Source organism: Anabas testudineus, chromosome 15, assembly GCF_900324465.2.
Source record: "Anabas testudineus chromosome 15, fAnaTes1.2, whole genome shotgun sequence".
Lineage (NCBI taxonomy): Eukaryota > Metazoa > Chordata > Actinopteri > Anabantiformes > Anabantidae > Anabas > Anabas testudineus.
In genome coordinates, this window is record NC_046624.1 from 16,081,192 (window position 1) to 16,101,457 (window position 20,266).

The following is a 20,266-nucleotide window of genomic DNA, read 5'->3' on the forward strand; positions in this document are numbered from 1 at the left end:
TATCCTATGTTTACATGTGTAAATACAATGCAAAATCTGAGCATCTTTTGTTCATATGAGAAGAGAAACTCTTTAACCAAAGAAATATTTACTATTTTCTATACAGCTCACATGTGTGCTACTTTATTATACTGTTTAAATGACATGACAGTGTCTTGCTAATAATAATCAATAGTCAAGACAAATACAGTAACAATCATACGTTCAGAAGTTTTTCTGTTACTAACAGAAGAAAGAAAATTAGCATCACAATAAAGTTGTGTTTAAAAACATGATCTTCCAAGAATGTAGAGCTTTTCATAGAAAGTAGCAGTGCACTAGTAAAATAACACACGACTGGTGTTATTAGCTCACTTAGCTCGTTGATGGACTTGAATCTTCCACTCCAGCGCAGTTGGGGGCGACCATGCTCCAAAAAGCTGTTTGCCACAATAAAACAAGGAAAAAGAAGAAGTCTTCAGAAACCCATGAGTGTACTCATGGACGCCTGACAGAGTACTAAACACCCTCAGAGTGCAGTCTACGACTTCTAACAACTTAATGGACATGAGCACAATACTCGGTAATACTGCAATTTGTTCAAATGTTTAGCCAGGCTAGCTAGCATTAGCTAACTAGTTAGCGCTAGCTGTCATTCAAACAGGATAGCTTACCGTCAACTTTTCAGGTACGTTAACTTAGCAATGTATGAATCAAACTAATGCAGCACTTGCACCTTAACTGCTCTTAATGGATTATAATCTAAAAAAAGCCCACAGTAGCGTTAGCTGTTTTGGTCACCGCAGACGCTAGTTTGCTAACTAGTCGTTCAAACGGTGGATGGACGTCAGCAATCAGTGCTCAGCGTTACCTAGCAACGGCAGTGAGCTCATTAAATTAAAATCAAATTATAGCATAATGATGACGTCATTAAATAATGATACGGTGCATCCGCAGTTGGTGATGTTGAAAGCTATACAATTATAATACCGGTATATTTCATAGAATTTATTTTTACTCAGTTGAGTTTAATTAAGGATGTTAATTGGTAAGATATATGTATCATGATGCAGGGTTGCAATTCAATATACTGCGTTATTTAAAGAAAGGTGATATATTGCAATATTTTTTAAAAGCTGTCATATTATAAAGAATACACCAAGAATAAACATTGGTTTTGATACTTATAACAGCGTAATGATGGTGCTGATACAGCACCATTGTTTTATATGATAATAAAGTTGAGGTAGTTGAGTTTTTTTTTTAAGCCATCTGTACAGTTCCACGTTTCTTAATCTCTCTGTTTTATGTGCACCATAGAGCAGTAATTTTGCCTGATGACATCTAAATCAAAGGCCCTGCTGACACCCCTGCCATGGACAGAACTCCTTGCCTATTGGGTGCTGTCCTTTGGCTCTCATCTGTACTCCTTCTACCAATTGCACAGGTTCTCCAAAGGTAAGGTATATGGGCAGGTGTCAGTACATCAGTTCAGTGAATTGAGATGAAAAAGGTAAAGTTGTTTTTTTGTTTTTTACTTAGAGCATGAAGCAGGATTAGAGAGAGAATTCCAGTTGGAAAAAGGCCTTCTTAAGGGTTTTAAAAGGGTAAGTTTAATGTTGAAATTGCTGATTAAAAGCCTAAAATAAGTAGGACCTAAATACACCATATAGAAAGGATTTTTTTTAACATGCTTTAAGTGATCTCTAAAATCTTATGGTAAAGCTAGTTATTTTTATCAGGATCCATTAGACTTTGAGTGGAGTTTATGGACTTACTGGGCAAAGAGGTCATTACTGTGGACCCTGATTGGCCATGGCGTGATATCAAGATTGACCAGCATCTTCTACCCCAAGGTTGGAAGCTGCTTTTACAGTATACAGGAATATACTGTAGCTATTACTATAGGTGGAAGATATTTTAATCCAATACATCTTTATGTGTTCCCAACAGCTTAAGGTACATGCTCTCTCAATATATGGCCTCTTAGCAGCCAGCAGCCTCTTGGGAATTAAAGGTGTGAGTGTGCTGTTGGTGTACCTGGGTGTCACCTTTTCAGTGGCCCAACTGAGAAAGCCTGCTCTCTCCTGGGCATGTAACTTGCTGCTGCTCTCCACACTTCACATCCAACCACTTCAAGAGATTCAGGTGGGTTGTATCACCTGGATCAAACTTATAGTTTACTAGGTAAAATACTCAAGAATTACAAAACTAGAGTTAATTAGGGCCAGCAGCTCCATTTGATGTGTGTCTTTGTCTATGCTATACTGAATTTCCTGTTCCTTGTAACGTATGGTACTATAAATCTATACATTTTGAGAATTACTGAGAATTGTTTTATTACTAAATGCCATATTTGCAATGGACACAAGAGGGCGCAAGATACTAAGGGCATGGAAAGGCATTTGGCCACTCAACTGAACTATTGTACATTTAGGAAAACTACAATAATGTGATTTTCACTAATCTCCCTTTTCTATTTCTGCTTTAAGTATTTCACTACTTTTAGTGAAGTGATCTAAAGACACAGTATCTGACACATAAAGCGTGGTTACAGCCAAGCAACCATGCACCAGTCACAATGGTTAGAAATAGACAGATATTTGCTTCTAAAAATCTTCTGTGCTCACCCACACACAACCATACAATTGCATCCAGCTGACTCCTGCGTTCAGCCTTCGAAATTTCCTCTTTTGGAAATACCCTGACCTGGGTGACTGAGAATCTCCACAGACCCATGACTTGGAAAGCATACCTTCTGAATATTGTCAAGCAGATCTCATTGAAGTCATCTTGAGCATATTATTATTATATGGAAAGAGTGTTTGACATGTGTTTACATTTTAAATAAAGACTGATTCCAAAATACATATTTCAGGTTATCTAACCTTCACTATAAATATATAGCCAGGACTTCCCAGGAATGTGTTAAAAATAATTGGCTTTCCACTGTATTACACAGAAAGGCTGGTATAAGACAGAGGAAGAGTACTATCTGCTGCTCTTCAGTGTTGCTGTCTGTGGTCTGCGCTTCATCAGCTTCAGCTTAGAGCATTGCTGGTGCCCTGCAGACCATGGTGGAGTTGTGCAGCTCTGTTGGTTGTTTTCCTACACCTTCTATCATCCTTTTTTCTACAATGGGCCAATTATCACATACAACGACTACATTGAAAAGGTAAGCGTTAACAAAGGCTGTTCCTGCTCTTGGCTATTCTAAGTAAACTGTGGTTAGTTAAAAATGACCTCTTTGTCTTTTGTCTGGAGGAGGCAGAAGCTGGTTTCTTGTACAGTACAGGTACATTTGCAGGCAATCTCAAGTAGCTCATATCAGATTTGGAGAGCAATAGCTATTTTAACAATTTCCTCTGTCTGAATGATGTCTGGCTGCCACTATACCTAGCTTCTGTTCATATATCCCATCACCACCTGGATTCAACTAGGTCAACTAACTCTCCTTTCTTAAACAACCATGTGAGAAGACTCCTGGTGTTCGTGGAAAAGATGTTGATGTCAGAAGAGTCAAATTATTGGCATGAATCAAGCAAAGAAAACATCTAGGGAGATTGATGAAACTACTAAGACTGGGTGAAGAACTGTCCAATGGAAGAAGGTCATGTGGGCTGATGAGTCCAGACTTACTCATGACACATCATTAATTGGCCACCACAGTGTCCAGACCAGACCTTAACCCCACTGAGAATCTTTGGGATGTGCTGGAGAAGACTTTGCGCGCACATATTCATACAATATGTGTTTTGTTCCTTGAGTAGTGAGAGGCGACCTTTAACAACGCTCTCACTTTCTACACTTGCAGATGCAGAGGCCTGATGAGGACAGTGACACGGAAGAATCTGCTTTAAGTTACTTGGTACGCAGATCAGGGCGGATCATACTGTGGTGGTGCATTGCAGAATGCATGATCCATGTGATGTACATGCATGCCATCCAGTCTAATGAAACCTATTTAGAAATTCTTCCTCCTTGGGCCTTAGGTAAGTCTTTATTCAGTACTTTCTTATTATGAGCCCTAATAACTATAACTGTAAAGTTGTTTTATGTGTAAATATTCAGTTTCGCTGGCACTTCAAACACACATCGAACACGCTTACTTCTAAAACTCCATTAGAACTCTAATTAATCCAGTTATTTTGTATATATGCCATTATTATTATTATTATTATCATTTGACACATTCATTTATTTACTTATGTACTAGACCAATTAAATGTAAATGACCTTTTTACAGCCCTTTTCTGTCTGTCACAGTTTTTTACCCAGGGATAGTTTTTTAGCTGTTGGGCTGTGTGGTATCTCTAATTCATTCAATCATTTGCTTTCCCACCCCTGTCGTGTCTGCCCCCTAGTTGCCATAAGTGATTATAGACATAGGAGATTTATCTTTTATAAACCTTATAATAATTAAGATGCTAATCTAAGCACCCCTACCCCCATCACAGGTGGTCTTGCCTTGGCCCTTGTCCAGTTCTTCTATGTGAAGTATTTGGTTCTGTTTGGCCTTTCGTCTGTGCTTGCCACTTTGGATAAGCTAGTTCCCCCAAAGCTTCCTCGTTGTGTCAGCATCACCTACAGTTTCACAGGGATGTGGAGGTAAAGATCACACACTTCAGGGGCTTGAAAAGAGGCTAGCATGGTATTGTATCATTGAGGATAAGGCAAATTTAATGTCATGTGCTTTAAATTCTTCTTACTTAGCAATCAGATTCAGACTGGGCACAGTAACTTGTTTCATCTTCTGCCATTAATTGCAAACAGGTCACCTTCGCACCAGGAACATTATATAATTCTTTCAGTCTGAAGCAAAAATATATTTTTTTAATGGGACCAATTGTTTATTTGAATGTCAATGTATTCATTTATTTCTGCAATAAAAAAATAAATTGTCGAAGCATCATGAAACAAATCAAAGCACATCTACAGTACATGATGAATAGAAAGCTAATTAGACTTTGAAAGGGAAAATGACAGTTTCCAGTATGGCTATATTACACGTACGAGGATGCAGTCATGCCGTAGCATAAAACAGATGCTTTATTTTTCAGACTCTGTCCTCATTTGGTATCGGTTTGTTGTCACACACACGTCACATTGAGTTTTTTCTTCTCACACCAATATCACTGTGTTCCTAAATGTAATGAACACTATTTTAATTTTAGAAAACTTGAAGTTGAGATTGAAGGATGCAGCAGTAAAAGCACTGGCTGCAGACTCAATTGACCAATGTGCTGACACTGATGCACTTCAATCCAGTCTGTGTGTGCTGAGCTGGTCACTGTTGACAGCATTGATGGAATGCATAAAGCTGTCAACAGACATCACTAACTAAACAGCTCCAGTTTTATAGACAGAGAGATATAAAACACTTTTTCCAATCTTCTTAATGACAAAGACACATTTCTCATACATTGTGCTCATGCTGTGGTATATACAAAGCCCAGTGCTCAGGTGTTTCTCACTCACTCTTATTATGTAAATTTGTGACTCAAATGTACCTTTTTTTTTCTTTTTTTTTTTTTTTGTGTTCACTCTCAGGCACTTTGATGAAGGTCTGTATCGATGGCTCATCAGGTAAGAGGCACTTCATGAGTGGTGGACAGATTAATTCTGATGTTATTACTCACTAAAATGTGAAATGTCATCTAAATCAAATAAGAGCTCTTGTATTGGAATGTCAATCTAACTTTCTACTGTACCTGTCCATCTATTTATATAGATTTTTTTTATTTAACTATTTAATTGTCTATTTATTTACATAATTGAATAACTATCTATAGTTTCTATTGCCTTATACTGTTACACAGCATGTGTGATGTTGTACTGTATCTGTTATTTATTGCACACTTACTGTAAATAGCTCATTTCCTATGGGGCATTAAATTTTAAGTTGAATATCCTTTTAAAAAAAGCTGCCATTCTCCAGCTGCCTGCCCATGTGTATCGTGATAATGGACAAGGATGCTGCATTTGCATTTAGGCTTTCTCATGATTATGAGGTTGCATGTTGTTGGTGAATAGTTCTTCTGTTGTGTTACTGGTCCTGCACCCTGGAGAAATGCCTCCTTGTTTAATATGTGCATACATAATGGGAGTATTATGTGTTTGCTCGCTTGTACTTTGGACAACGCACATTATTAGTTTGTCTGCTTTTAATGATGCACACTCGGCTGAATGCAGCCTGTTGGGAGTTTATGGTCCACTTCATAGGAGCGGGTTGCTGCATTAAGGAAACATTACAGTTGCACGGTTGTCAGAGTACACACTCACACTAATATTCTGTGAAAATGTTCCCATGTTCTGGTTGTTGTTTGCTAATTAGTGTTTGTGTTGACTGTCGTGTTCTGTTGTTTGACATGTATGATGTGCATGCACAGCTCTTGTCAGATGTTACAGATGAGCTTAAAATGAAATATGGCGTATCAGACTTTTAAAGTGGCTCATATTTAATCGCCAAAGATCTCTGAATTTAAATTGCAAATGTAAGTTTCCATTTTAATCCGTGTGTGTTGGAAATTGTTTTCTCCTGCTTAATGGCATCACTTGCAATTATCCTGCTGCAGATGCAAAATGATACCAATGACACAATGCCCCGACATTCCTTCCTGAGAAAGTGCTTTTAAAGAGGTTTTAATGCAGTTTTGAAATTCAGTTCAGATTGTCTGAAGAGCACTAGATGAGTGCATAGGTGTTAAATGATGTGCTCTACATGACTCACTGACACCCCCTCCCCTTGGGCAGCAAAGTGCCTCATTCTTTGCCATTCCATTACGCTTTCCCTGCCCGTATGCCACTGTGCCTCAGGTTTTTTTGTGCTTCACCCACGTACAGTTAACGGCCAACAAAAGAGCTCTTACTGGTTGTTTAATGGAGTTATTGCAGCCACAGTACATTTGAGGAGGAGTGTTTAATTTGAATATTAGTTGTAAATAAATACACGGGGGTGTGGATTGGGTTAGATGGGGGGTTAGCATTTAAATTTGGTTCTGATTGCACATAAAACAAGAAAGATCAAAAACGCTGTATGTCTCTGACAGCTCAAGAACCATCAATAGTAGTTGCCAGCCTGTCTCCATCCTGTAATCAGTCTATGAAACCTGCATGTTGTGTGCACCATGTTACATAACACATTCATTAGTCTGGCATTATTGTATATTGCTAAATTATGATATGTTAATTAACATCTGTTTAGGATCAATCTAGACCTGAATAATTTAAATGGATGTATTGAAATTCAGTATGTTTGGGTATTCAGCTCCTCTGGCTCGAACACTCCTCTGTATCTCTCCATCTGTTTTTGCACCTACTTTCATCCTCCAATATGTCCAAGCTGGCCGTCCTATTTAAAGCTTAGAAAATGCTGGCTCGTCTTTCAGGAACATTGATTAACCACAGAATCGTTGAGATAATTAGTTCCCAGCTCAGCAATGTTAGACAGAATGTGATGTTTGTTTCTAAGTGTGTTCGAGTGATGTGGCATGTTGAGACTCTCTGCACCTCTGGGAGAGACGAGCTTCTCACAATATATCAGGTCAATTTTCTTCATGAGATGCACAACATTCACGTACTGATTGTCAGGATAATAATCAAGTGGGCTATTTCATATGTATAGAGCTGCTATTTTTATACAGCATACAGCGCAATCTAATTCAAAACACTGCAAAAATGACACGACTTTGTATGGGTAGATATTTGCTGTTTGATAAATTCCATTAACTGTGCCTTTCATTTGTGAATTAAAATGTTGAAGTCAGGTAGAGCCAATTAAAGTCATGAAAAAAGTCTATTTCATTACGTGGGTTTGTGGGAGTCACAGAAACCCCTTTGGAATCGTAAACCAAGTTGCAGGATTGTTATCAGTGTTGCTGGATTGAGTTTATCTGATTTTGCACAAATCGTTAGTCCAGTTTAGTTAATTAATTTAAATTATTAATTGAACATGACATGGTAACTTTTGTGACAGGTGTTCTTTGCAATACACGGTTGGAGTGTGGTGCAAGTTTAAACCCACCTTTGTTTTACATCTGAACTGATGTTCATTGGCTGCAGTATTTCAAAAAACACGATGAAAAGAATTAAATCACTCTTTGACCATCAAAATAGTTATTTTTTTTATCATATGTACTCACGTTTCAGATACATCTACGTGCCCGTGGGAGGTTCACAGCACGGTCCTCTTTACAAAATCTTGTCAACTGGCCTTGCGTTTGGGTTCGTCTGCCTCTGGCATGGTGGACATGACTACTTGCAGTACTGGGCCCTGATGAATTGGGCTGGTGTTCTGGTGGAAAATGGACTGAAGTCTCTCTTTGCGTCATCCTTCATTCACACTATTGTTGTAAGTCAAAGCATTTACCTCTGACAGTGTAAGAACGTTAGCCTAAAAGAGAATCAAAGTTTATACAGATATGATTCTCTGGTCGTTCTGTGTGTTGTATGTTTAGTTAAATGTGTGAAGACATCCTTACTGTAACCACAAAAAGGGGTCATTTAATCTGATTTAATAAAAATAAATAAATACCTGGAGCTGCTAAACACTACAGATCAGAAACAAATTAGTTGAATTTTTCTCACATCTAACGTACATGTACCGTTAGGACTCAGCAGTAATGTGAGGTGATGTGAGTAAAGTCTGTTTTCAGCACATTAACAAGGGAGACATTCAGGCTATTCTTGGTCCTCTGGCCTCTGGCCTCTAGTTGTAGGTTCATGTTTTCTAAGTAGTAATAAACTCTGATGGTTTATTGTGTAATACCATCAGTTGATGGTCACACAGTTCATTAGTGCTAGGCGCCCTGCTGTTCTTTGTTTTTAGTGATTTATGATGAAAAATCTCTTATGGGTCCCCTCCAGTTTAACTATTTATTACTGATTTCCCAGGAGCAGAACCTCTCTCCAGCAATGAAAAGACGTTGCGTTGCCTTTCTCTCAGCTTTCTCCACTGCCATGCTCATCCTCTCTAATCTAGTGTTCCTTGGGGGAATACATGTTGCCAGAATCTTCTGGAAGCGGGTCTTCGTTCAAGGTAAATTGCCTTCCATGACACTCACGCTCTGGGTTTGGTGTGTATCGTTATTTTTGCAGGATTGTGTTGCTGGCATTTCATATACATTTGTTTCCAGCAAGGAGCATCAGTCATGTAGTCTTTTAATTGACAGTTTAGTTGAATTGTAGGTCAACAGACACTCTCCTCCAGTGGAGATGGAGGATAGTATCAAGCAACAGTTTGGTCTGCTCACATAACTATTAATGATTACTTAGTAGCTCTGTATATAGAGCTGTGTTGTCAGTATTGTGTTGTCATAGTAGGGCATTTTATACATCTGCATGAACAAACTCTCCCAAAGAGAGAGACATCTGCTTCACGGTTCTGCCAGTCCCTATTTTGTGTCTTTATTTGGCTCATTTGGTACCTAAAGCAAAATGGCAGGCCCTTCTAAAGCCTGTCTAAACATGATAAGCTCTCTGAGCAGCACTCGCTGATGGGCCGGGCGCAGAGTCAGTGCTGAGAACTCAGCTCAGTGTTGATACACCAGCAGTTGTATAATTTATTAATAAGCTGTGTTAATTAATGCTAAATTAAAATGCTTACTTATTTTTAAAGCAGCATTTTTTTCTCTCAGGGGCAGCAAAACAAGCTGTGAACACAATATTGACATTATATTATACAATTTCCACCAGTCTTATATAATAGCAAACAGTTGTTAACGCATTTAGCAGACATGGAGCAACATTAGCATTTATTTGAAGTTGCTCCTCTGGCTACTCAACCAATGTAATTCAATATTTATTCACCATGCAAGTCCCTCTTTTTCCTTACAAACTACAGAGGGAACTCTCTAGCTATTAAATGCTCCACTACCTTAACTTGCTAGTTGCAAACTTTGTGCATCTGCTGTTTGTTGCTGAGCAGGTAGTTCATACTGTCAGAGCTTTATGCCATAAAAAGAAAGTACATTGTGTTTCTCACAGTTTCTATTCCCTACTGTCTGTTTTATCCTTTTCTCCAAACTACGCCATGCTCTCTTTGGATTATGTCACAAAGTTGAGTTTAAGCAGCTCGAACAACAGTAAAATTCCAGTTAAGCTTTACTGTGACAGACACGCAGTAAATGGTGCATAACATTACGCCCTCTAGCACTCCTGACCTCTTTCATATACACAATACTGTAGACTTAGTGTGAATAAGTTAAGAGGACCCTAAAAATAAGAACATGGTGTTTGAAGAAGCCATTTCTGGTGTGAATTATTCAGAGTAAGAACTAGACAGTAGGTTGAGAATCTCAGTTTGCTTTTACGGTAATTCATTTGGACCATTAAAATGCTAAAAATAGACAGAACGTGCCTGACACTTAAAATCTTTAAAATAACCATTGAATAAACCATAATTTGCTGTTTTCACTGTGTACTTGTGTTTTTGTGCTGTAAAATGAATTGTAATTGATCTGACAAATGCCTAAAGCCATTCAATGTCTCTGCATGGGTCTGCACATTGAACCAGGGGGAGTTCATTAACATGAGATCAGCGCTTTTAAATCAACCTGTCTGGGATTTTTACTGTTGCAAGCAATGTTATAATTGAAATCTCACCTCTCTGGTGATATGTGCAAAGATAAATTCCTAAAATAATTGTAGCTATTGATTGTATATAGCTGTATGTATTGATTTAGGACGTTTAAAGTATCTTCTTGCATGTGTATGTGTGTTCTCTCCATTTGCCACCCACTAGGGATATAGAGTAGAATTTTTTTTTGATATGATAAAGCAGTAGATTTCTTCTTCATTTTTTTTTTTTAAATTCTGAATATACTTAACATTTTCAACACATATAAGTATAAAAAAGGTGAGGCTGTGAACAACCTTAGACATATTATTGACTAATTATCAAATCATGTACAAGTGTGACATGTCACTTGTCATGACAGTAGTTTTTTTTATACAATACAAACCTGTTCACACCACAGTTAAAAAAAAATGAGAATAAGATTTTATTGTGTGTGTGGATAATTATTTTTTGTGCAGTAGTTTTGTGACAATGTCAATTGTAAAAAGCGCTCTACAAATAAAATTGAATTGAATTGAATTGAATATTTCTATTGACATGCATCCTGAGAAGACTAACGTTGGCGCTAAAATCAGTTTCTCCTTTAGCGAGAAGCACGATCCTTCTGATCACTAATCAGATTTATATTTAGTTTTGAGTTGGCTCCCTGCAAGTGGCCTTTTCACATTATTTGAATGTGAAGGACCCTGTTAATCAACTGGCAAAAGAAACTGTGGTATAATTGCAGGACTGGCTGATTAGAGCCATAGTATCATGCAACTGAAGGAAATAGGGTATTAATTTATTTTTTCCACTCTTCATCTCTTTGCCAAGACTTAGTAATTAGATCTGCAGGTTTAATTTCTTCATTATGGCAGAGTCTACAAACAACTGCTTCTAAAGTTACAAGTAGATCAAACACATTTCTCAGTTCTGGTGAAAGGTTACTCATATTTTGACAGTGTGGTTGTTTTTTTTTTTATTCAGAGTTTAAAGTATGTCACAGCAGAAGTTGGATGGCTGGTTGAAGAATAAATATCACACTGAGGGCGTTAATGAAATGCATATACCTGCAAAGACAAACACTAGGGAGTCTTGGCACACACGCAACTTAGCAACTAGCTAATGTTTTCTGTAGTTCAGACTACACAAAATGACCATGAAAATATTTACCACCAAAATATGACTTTTCTAGCATCTAGCCAATGTAACCTTTCTCTTCCACAGACAGGAAACTGGCAGTACAGCTGTGCATAAAGCACATTTGTGTGTGAATTAGATTTTGACATGAATAGAAAAGAATAGACTATTGAAAAGCATTGTGGGTGCAGGTGCAGGTTAGTGAGATAATCTGGAGCCCAGCCAGTTGGGGAGGAGGTGCAGACAGCTGTCCTTACCTGCCTGCTCGAACCTCTAAGAAGCAGCTATAAATAGAAAAAGAGAAAAACCATAACACAACATAGTGCAGCGAGTTCAGCAGAGAGAGCTGACCAAACTCTTCCTGTGTTACTCTCACAAAAGAATTCAAATAAAACTGCAGTGAAATTATTAATTAATCCTTATTTAGAATTTTTTTTTTAAATTAATATCATGTTACAGATAAAATAGATGAGTGTATTGGTTTTCTTTTTATTTCAGGTTGGTCTACCATTGCCCCACCCATGCTGGCTTTCCTCTACTGCTTTGCTCAGGTTGGACTTAAGTGGACTTCTCACCCACCATGAGTCACCTTGACTTTGTATCAGAGTGACAATCCCTGCTATCGGACGACCAGAAGAACCTGCTGAGTATAGCACCTTGTCCTCACCAGCCAGCGTCTCTGTGGCGATCCTGGCTCAAAGCCACTGGAGTGGTCCAAACTTGGCTGAAGTGCAGCTGAACAGCCGCTTTCCATAAGCTGCAGGACTTGGCAAAATCTATCAGTAAGCTAGAAAATACAAGATCAGCGTTGATTCTCTTCTAAGCAGAGAGTTTTTGTATTTTGTGGACATATTAAGTGCACACATACTGTAATACAATGAATGTTCTGTAGTAAATTCAATAGCAGCTGAATTACTGTTACTGTAAGAACATGTAAAATAAGCTTTTGCCCTGAATCTGTCTTGGCTACAGGATTCCGATAGGCTGTTGCTCTGAGGTGCAGTAAGAAATCTTATTTTCATGTTTACCCTCGTAAACATTTCGTTTGTCATGAAAGAATTTGTGGATTGAGAGATTGACAACAGGCACAAAAGACGAAGAAAACACTAAGCAGAAGTCCTTTTGTAAAGTAGAATGACAGTAATATTAGTAGATGCATTGCTTAATGCGTGCTGTGTTGTGATGATACAATAATAAATAGTACAAAAGTATTAAAACAGCCTCATTTTAAGTTTGACAATTCTTCATACATTCTAAGTATTTTTGTAAGTCTGATGTTATTTCATATTTTAATTCATTTTTTTTATTCATTATTGTCAATAAATATAATGAAAGTCACTCAGTACTATCTGTCATCCTCAGTTTGTCTGTAGCATTCAGCCTCAGGTCAATTCACTCCTATTTAACACTTATGGGGGTCAATTAAGTATTTGTTGGAGTATTTTCAAATTCAAGGATTGTTTGGAAGTTTTGCTGCATGCTACACACAGTGGAAAATCTCTTGGGACAACTCTGTGATATTAGGATATATAAATACAACTGACTTGCCTTATGTGAGACTAAAAATAAAGTCCAGTGCTCATGTTTCTACATATCATGATATGCCATAACACCATTTTAATTAATTTCAGATCACATTTAATGATTTCCTCTGTACTGTTATTCAGTAAGAAAGGCTTTTTTTATCGTCTGTCATAAGTTTTTTTTAAGGCAAACTTCATGATCAAGCTTCTTCAAAACACATCTCTGAATCTTTGCGTCGTCTTTTGAGCTTTTAAAGTGCGATGTTGCAAAAATAATCCAAACTTCTTACTATTCACTGTGCACAATAAGAAAATCAACCAAGGTATGACGTCCCTGAAGATTAGTTTATGAATGACTGAATTTTATAGAAGTTATAGATGCTGTTGCTGTTTGTCCTTCAGCAACAATTGATTTTTTTCTAGGATTGTGTGTTTAGTTTCTAAATCATTAAATAGACAGGCTTATAATACAAGCTAATAAATAATACAGGTACTGTGTGATCTTGAATCTGTTGTTCTGACTCCATTAGTTAATGTTTTGGGATTATCACATCTGTGGCATTAAGTAGGATCAGTGTGAGCAGGGGGTCAGTGAGGAATCCTCTTAAATGTGCAGAAACAGAGTTTATGAGACGTAAGAAGATCAGCAGGAGAATACACCTACTGAGTTGCACTTTCATTGAGACGTGCCCTTAAAACTAAGAGGAGTGCTGAAACTCGAAGACAAGAACAGACAGGCTACAGTATGTATAAAATATTTATTCTGAATAGTACAGTATGTCATAATTCATAACAAAGAGATCCCATTGTGCTTGAAATAGTTACATTTTTCATCACATTACGTGTGAACGTAGAGGCATGTGCATATTACATAAACCAAACACTAAATTCAAACTTTGCTCTTTATTAAGAATCTAAACATTGCAATATCATTTGTGCATATATGTATACAATGTGTGTAGGGTTTTATAACTTGGCAGCTTTCTAGAGCTGACCACAAAAATAGTTCTGTGTTCAAATCATTTCAAAGGAGCAACAGTAATTTGGATATTTAACACTGCTTTTCTTGCTGCAAGGAGCATGGGGCTATATTATGAAGGCACAGTGTTGCATGCTTCTCAGTAGCAATCAAAGGAAATTACAAATATTATTAAAATGCAATATGCAAATGTAATGACGCGATCCTCTGAAAGTACTTTTCACTGGGTAGCTAGTCCATATTTTACAGCACAGAACTAAATGTCCTTTCAAGGAGCTCATCTCTGAATTTGAGAGTGCATCTGTTTTAGTACTGCAAATACATTTAGCCTCCTGAGTAGTAAAAGTACCCGCCACATGCCAAATGTTTGTTGTTGTGTTTGAAAATTGATGTTATTCATTTGCACATTGTGTTGAAGAAAATCAGCATTAAACCACGTAATAAATGTCATGAAAGTGGCCCAGCTTTTAATTTGTTTACTGTGATACATGTAGTGGTCAGTGATGATTTCCTATCATAACACACACACACACACACACACCACTTCTCGTGGTTCTGAGAAGAAATTTAGTCTGTTCATGTATGTTGGGGGTAAAATAAAAAAAATAAATAAAAGTGTTGGGTCTTCACGCACCTCCTGTCTTCTGTTTTTTATTGTGTTAAGATAAATCCAAAGTCACAGCTACATTAATTAAATCTCCACAAAGTCTTAATCACAATAGCTGAATAAATCATAGTGTAATACTTTAATCACTTTTTATGAAACTTGTTTGTAGTTTTGAACCTATCGTCAGATATGTTAAGATGTATTTCTTTACTACATGAAGATTCTGCCATTACTTCATTTTCAGACCTTCCATTAAGTCCTGAGTGACTCTGTCAGGCTTCATTTTTGCTTCTTTTGATTACTACTGATCTGCTAAATATGAGTAAGCAGCAGCTTTATGAATCCTCTGTAATAGTGAGGTCATAGCGTGATGATTTTTTGTGCTTTCTCCATCTCTCAGAGAGCCGTAAACACTGGCTTTAAGTCAAACAAGTTCTCACTTCGGTGATGGCATGTCCATGTATTTTTAGTAATCTGAATTTTTGATGGAAATGGAGGCCGCAAAATGTGTTGGAGAAGAAAACTCCAGTGTCTTTCATCTCAGCTGTGCCTTTCTCATCTTGTTTTTTGTCTTCAGAAGAGAGAAGACATGAAGGGGAACATAAATTATCCATGTGAATAATAAATAATATAGTATAATGTCATTTTTGCCACACAAAAGAATAATTTTACTGTATAGTAAATATCAAATCAAGCTCCTGCTAGAGGTAAACCTGCAATTACTTTTAAGTTCTGGGCTACAGTTTGAAACAATGACTTCTTTTGGAAATACAAGTATAACTACTCTTAATATAAATTATATATAAATACTAATTCCATTTAATGTTTCTGTGACTTCATCAGCAAGCCACAAAAACTGATCAATCTACAAAACTGCAAAAACAGATTATTTCAAAATGAGTCACTAGACTTTCTTACATTATTCATAGATATGCATATTTATTGCTCGACACAAGAACGCATGGTTCTGCTTTACTTGATAGTTGATGCATATTTTTCTTTGTACTTTTTAGGGGTTCTGTAACAAATAGATGATTTCAGTAACCACTCACCTGCTCTAAAGCGTATTTTCTCCCCGTTTTCTCACTCTTCCCTGCTCCTCCTGGTCCACAATACAGTACAGTGATTGCATGTGTGCATTCGTTTACATCGATATGCTGTAAAACTGACCACAGATTATTAGGTGCCAGGAGGAAGTAGAGTATATAGTTTGAGTATTTTAATTATCTAATTTGTTACTGTGTGTTTTTGGTTCTGGTGAGTAAATTGAGTTAAAATGTAAAGTAGTGAAATTAAAAACAAGTAGGATGATGGGATTTCCCTGGTGTATTTCAGTTCATCTGAAGATTAAATAAATATGTAAGAGTTCCATCTAAGTCAAACTAAAATTAGCTTGTGTAATTAATTTTAGTGATAAAATTACACCATTACTGTACATGAAATTATGTAATTATTTACTTTTTGGATTAAGCTCTGTGAGCTGTGATCAACAAGACTTAAATGGATCAACTGTCATTAGCAAATACAACATGCTACTGGAAGATTGCTGATAAGTCATTTCCAGTTGATCATTTATAACAAAGATTTTTTAATTGACAAAAAAATAAATAAATACAGTTTTTCCATTCAAAAACAGGAAAACTGGAAGTGGAAGTGCCCACAAACCTTTGAATGGTAGTGTAACAGGCAAGAAAATATTCTGTAGGTTAATGGATAATGTAAATAAATTCATTAATGTATTGTGTTGTTCAAGGTGTCATGGCCTGGTGGTGATGGTTGTCTCCTAGTTAGGTGGAGGAGCATTTAGGAAGTGTGTCATGTGAATACAGTATGTGGCTGTACTGTTTACATTACATACGAATCAGAAATACATCACTTCAGATCAGGAAAGATGGAAAACCGGCTCATTGCTGTCCTTGTTGTTCACACAGCATTCATTTCCCATCAAGCAGATTTATCTGTGACTTATTGAAATTATTAAGCTCTGCTGAGAGATGTTTTTCAATATCAGATTGCTTGGCCGGAGTTATGTGTTGTATAATTCATAATGATCCTGGCAGCTGACACAATAAGAGTTCATCCATTGCTGAAGGATATTAGTCTGATTCAACATCTTTTTCACAGTCGCTGTGAAAATAAAGCAAATGCCTCACCATGCAACCTCAGTTAATGAAATATGCACAATCGGCGGCTTGAGGCACACGTCTACTTTATGTGACATGCAAAGAATCATACACAATTGATTCAGTAAGAAACCAGTAGTTCATGCTGTTCATTCTGTCGGGCACTCCAACAGAGAAGCTGTTCTGTTGAGACCCAAAAATCCAAACAGGTTTTGGGCCCAAGTTAATATCAAACCGCTCAAGCTATTTTTCCATTACAGTGCAATGGAGAAATAAATCAAACATATGTACAAACGTTGGTGTTCAGTGTTACAACACCAAAATCTGGGCTGCAATCTCGACTTCTCAACATGACAATCTCTAGTCAGAAATAGGTAAACACCTACGATAAAGGCTGGTGCATCATAAAGACCACGTGTTGCCTAATCTAAACACTCTTCCCAGTGCAGCCTCAGCTATCCAAGTAATCTGGATATTACTGGATTCCAGCTGAGTTCACAGTTGACTATTGCCTGATGATTCCTCCGTCTTTCAAGAGAAGATGTCCTCTTTATCCAGTTCGGGTGAGGCTGGTCTAGAAATATCAAAAAGAGGCTGCGGTGAACCAGCACTCGATTTCCTCGATTTGAGGAGTTGAAGTGCTTCTGAGAGTTGTGCCTCCAGGCTGGACATTCGAACGTTCAGGTTCTTGAGGTCGTCCTTCAGCTCCAGCTTGAGCTCCTGAAGTGAGGCCTGAAGAGTTTGCTCTGGGATGGGGTAGAAGGTGTGCCTGGTATCGGGAGGCTGGACAGGACTGCGATCCTGGGGCGTCGTGCGGAAGTCACCGACTTTGTCCAGGCGCAGGTCACTTTTGGTGATACCACTGTCACATGAGTCTGTCTTCTTTAGAGACACCTGGGAGTCATGCGCCTTTGTCCGCTCAGGTAAAGTCTCCATGGATTCAGCTTTGGACACTTTGTTCCAGTTGTCAGCTTTGGCCATGGACTCCTTGAAGCGACCCCAGCCTTTGACTTTAACTGGTTCAGCAGGCCGGCCTCCTACCAAAGAAATAGGAGATGGCACCTGCAGCTTCACCTTGTCTGATGGAGTGCAGTTGGGGGGTGATGAAGATGAAGGAGTCGAAGAGGAGGGTGTTGCTGGGCTTTCAGTTACTGTGACAATGCTGGTAGTTGTAATTGGCGTTTTAGCTACTGGGATGTCCACATACATAGGACCTTTCTCGATATCGTGTTCATCCAGCTCCGTCTTCTCAGCCATGCGAGCTTCCTTCTGCTGTCGAAAGCGCTGGAAGAGTTTACGTACCGGGTGATCAGGGGGCAGGTTCAGAGGGGCTTCATTTTTACGCCTCTGTCGCTCCTCTTCCTCTCGTTTTACATCACTGATCTTTCGGAAGACAATCTACAAGATAATTTAAAGTTCTTATGAGTAATACACAATTAAAGCATTCGACAGAAAATAAGCATATTTATAATGTAATGCCTCATTTCCAAGGCTGGTTAAAAGTAAACAAAAGACATATAAATGTCTTTGTGAGGAAGACTGACAGTGTTTGTAAATGTGTGTCCTTTATAAATGTCACCTTAAAGAGACTATTCCCATGACATGGAGGGAAAGTTCATATTATGCCTCTGGCTTCAGTGGATGAAAACACACTGTTTTTAAGCATTTGTCCCAGCAGCAAACACATGTTACCGTTTTGTCTCTTAAAAAACAAACCCTATTGAGTCTATATTGCTAAATAATAATAAAAATGCATTTTTAAAACTAAATGAATCCCATTATTTTGTTCAACAAGTTTCAGCTCCCCTAAAACATGAGTCACCAGCTGGTAAGTTTAGCTGAGCATAAAAACTGGAACGGGGTAAATGTCTAGCTTGGCTCTGTACGGAGGGAACATCCAGCACTTCAAACTCACTAATTAACCCATTAAACCATATTATTAATTAACAGCTGAACAAGCTGCTAGTTGTAGTTTCATTACAATTTGAACATTTCTAGACAGTTGTTAGGAGCCTGTTTTTACTCCATTTCTGAAAATGGTTTTGTATTTGAACAACCAAGTTGTCTCTTACAGCTCTAACGTCAGCCTTTCCTTGTTCCCTGGCATGAGGCAACACATCGTTTCATGATCTTAATCATGTCTGTGTTATTGCAGCACTGTTCTCACAACTTAAACCACTTGGTTGCTCAGCATATCATGTGCTGTATTTCCCAAGTTGAAAACAACCTCACAGGCTCCACTTAAACTCACGGTTTGGCTACTGATTCAATCCTTCTCTGAATTTTCTTGCTGTATATATATATATTCAGAAAATATGGGACTCTGGTGAATAGTGATTCTAATGCAGCAGATGAGATTGGCCCTTCATATGCAGGCAATTCAATCTCACTTGCACTCTCTGGGGCAGGCTAACCTTATTATGAATGAGGTAATGATTGGTAGCTACACTTGTGTTGTTGATCACAGCTGTTCATTTCTGAATAAAGGATGCGTGAGTGGCTTAAATATATGGCGGCTGTTAAATGGAACTGTGTTTTTGTTTCAAATGTAGTACATGTATGAGCTCCGGCTGTAGTGGTGGGCTGTAGTCAAGTAGACTCATTTTTAAAATCCTGCCCAGCTAGATGCAAAATATATTTGTGGTAATAAATGTAGAAAATATAAATTATTGAATGTTAACAGCAGTTGGGAATGAAAAAAATTAAACTGGATAGTTCAAGTTGCAGATCACCAACTACTTTAAGATATATGCTTTTTCCTATTCACTTCTTTTTCCTATTCACTTCTTTAAGACTGCAGTGGTAAATGTATTTGTTCTGGAGAAAAGAAAAAGGGCTCCTGAAGCTGATTATTGGATGTACTGTTTGACTTCTTTGATAAATAGTTCAATCCGGTTGATCCCAAACTAGTTTTCAGGCCCCTCCAAAGGGTCACAAGATGATCAATGGTGCAGCACACATTTTATGTTTTAGATTTTACTTTTTTTTTTTGTTTGTAGTACTGGCTAAACAAATCTTCTTGGGAGTCAAACTGATAAAATAAAGATTCAATATAAATAACTGTACCTGTAGAAAGTTTAAAAAGAACAGTAGTCACTAGACTTCTCCACTTTAATAACTATCTCCTATGTAAAATCACATTACAAATTCACCAGCAGGATCATAACTTGTCATCAAAAATTAAAACAGGATTCTCACTTAAAGCGAATGCTCTTATTATAATAAGGAGAAGATCAAAAGGAGATGGAAATCCAATAATCATATTATAAAAGCAAAATATATTGAAAATAAATGGTCTGTTCTGTTGTGTCGTGTGCAGTTTTGCCAACAGTCACATGTTGTTTCTTGGTGCCTTCTGAA

At 37.6% G+C, this 20,266-nt stretch overlaps 2 protein-coding genes across 5 annotated transcripts in view; one reads left to right on the forward strand and one right to left on the reverse strand.

Annotated features, from left to right (window-relative positions):
• The first annotated feature begins 413 nt into the window (after positions 1-413).
• Positions 414-12,893, forward strand: hhat (hedgehog acyltransferase). Its single transcript, XM_026353724.1, has 12 exons — positions 414-562; positions 1,300-1,437; positions 1,522-1,586; positions 1,722-1,835; positions 1,933-2,127; positions 2,942-3,154; positions 3,794-3,971; positions 4,437-4,587; positions 5,530-5,565; positions 8,128-8,329; positions 8,872-9,016; positions 12,173-12,893. Exons 2-12 carry the CDS (start codon positions 1,317-1,319, stop codon positions 12,256-12,258), a joined length of 1,506 nt encoding a protein of 501 aa, XP_026209509.1. The 5' UTR covers positions 414-562; positions 1,300-1,316; the 3' UTR covers positions 12,259-12,893.
• Positions 12,894-13,851: 958 nt separating this feature from the next.
• kcnh1a (potassium voltage-gated channel, subfamily H (eag-related), member 1a) overlaps positions 13,852-20,266 on the reverse strand; it is a 30,837-nt gene continuing 24,422 nt past the window's right edge. For all 4 annotated transcript variants that reach the window (XM_026356786.1, XM_026356784.1, XM_026356785.1 and 1 more), the window contains one exon: positions 13,852-18,304. In XM_026356786.1, the coding sequence (XP_026212571.1) occupies positions 17,438-18,304 (867 nt within the window). In that variant the 3' untranslated portion in view covers positions 13,852-17,437. The remainder of the gene's footprint in view (positions 18,305-20,266) is intronic.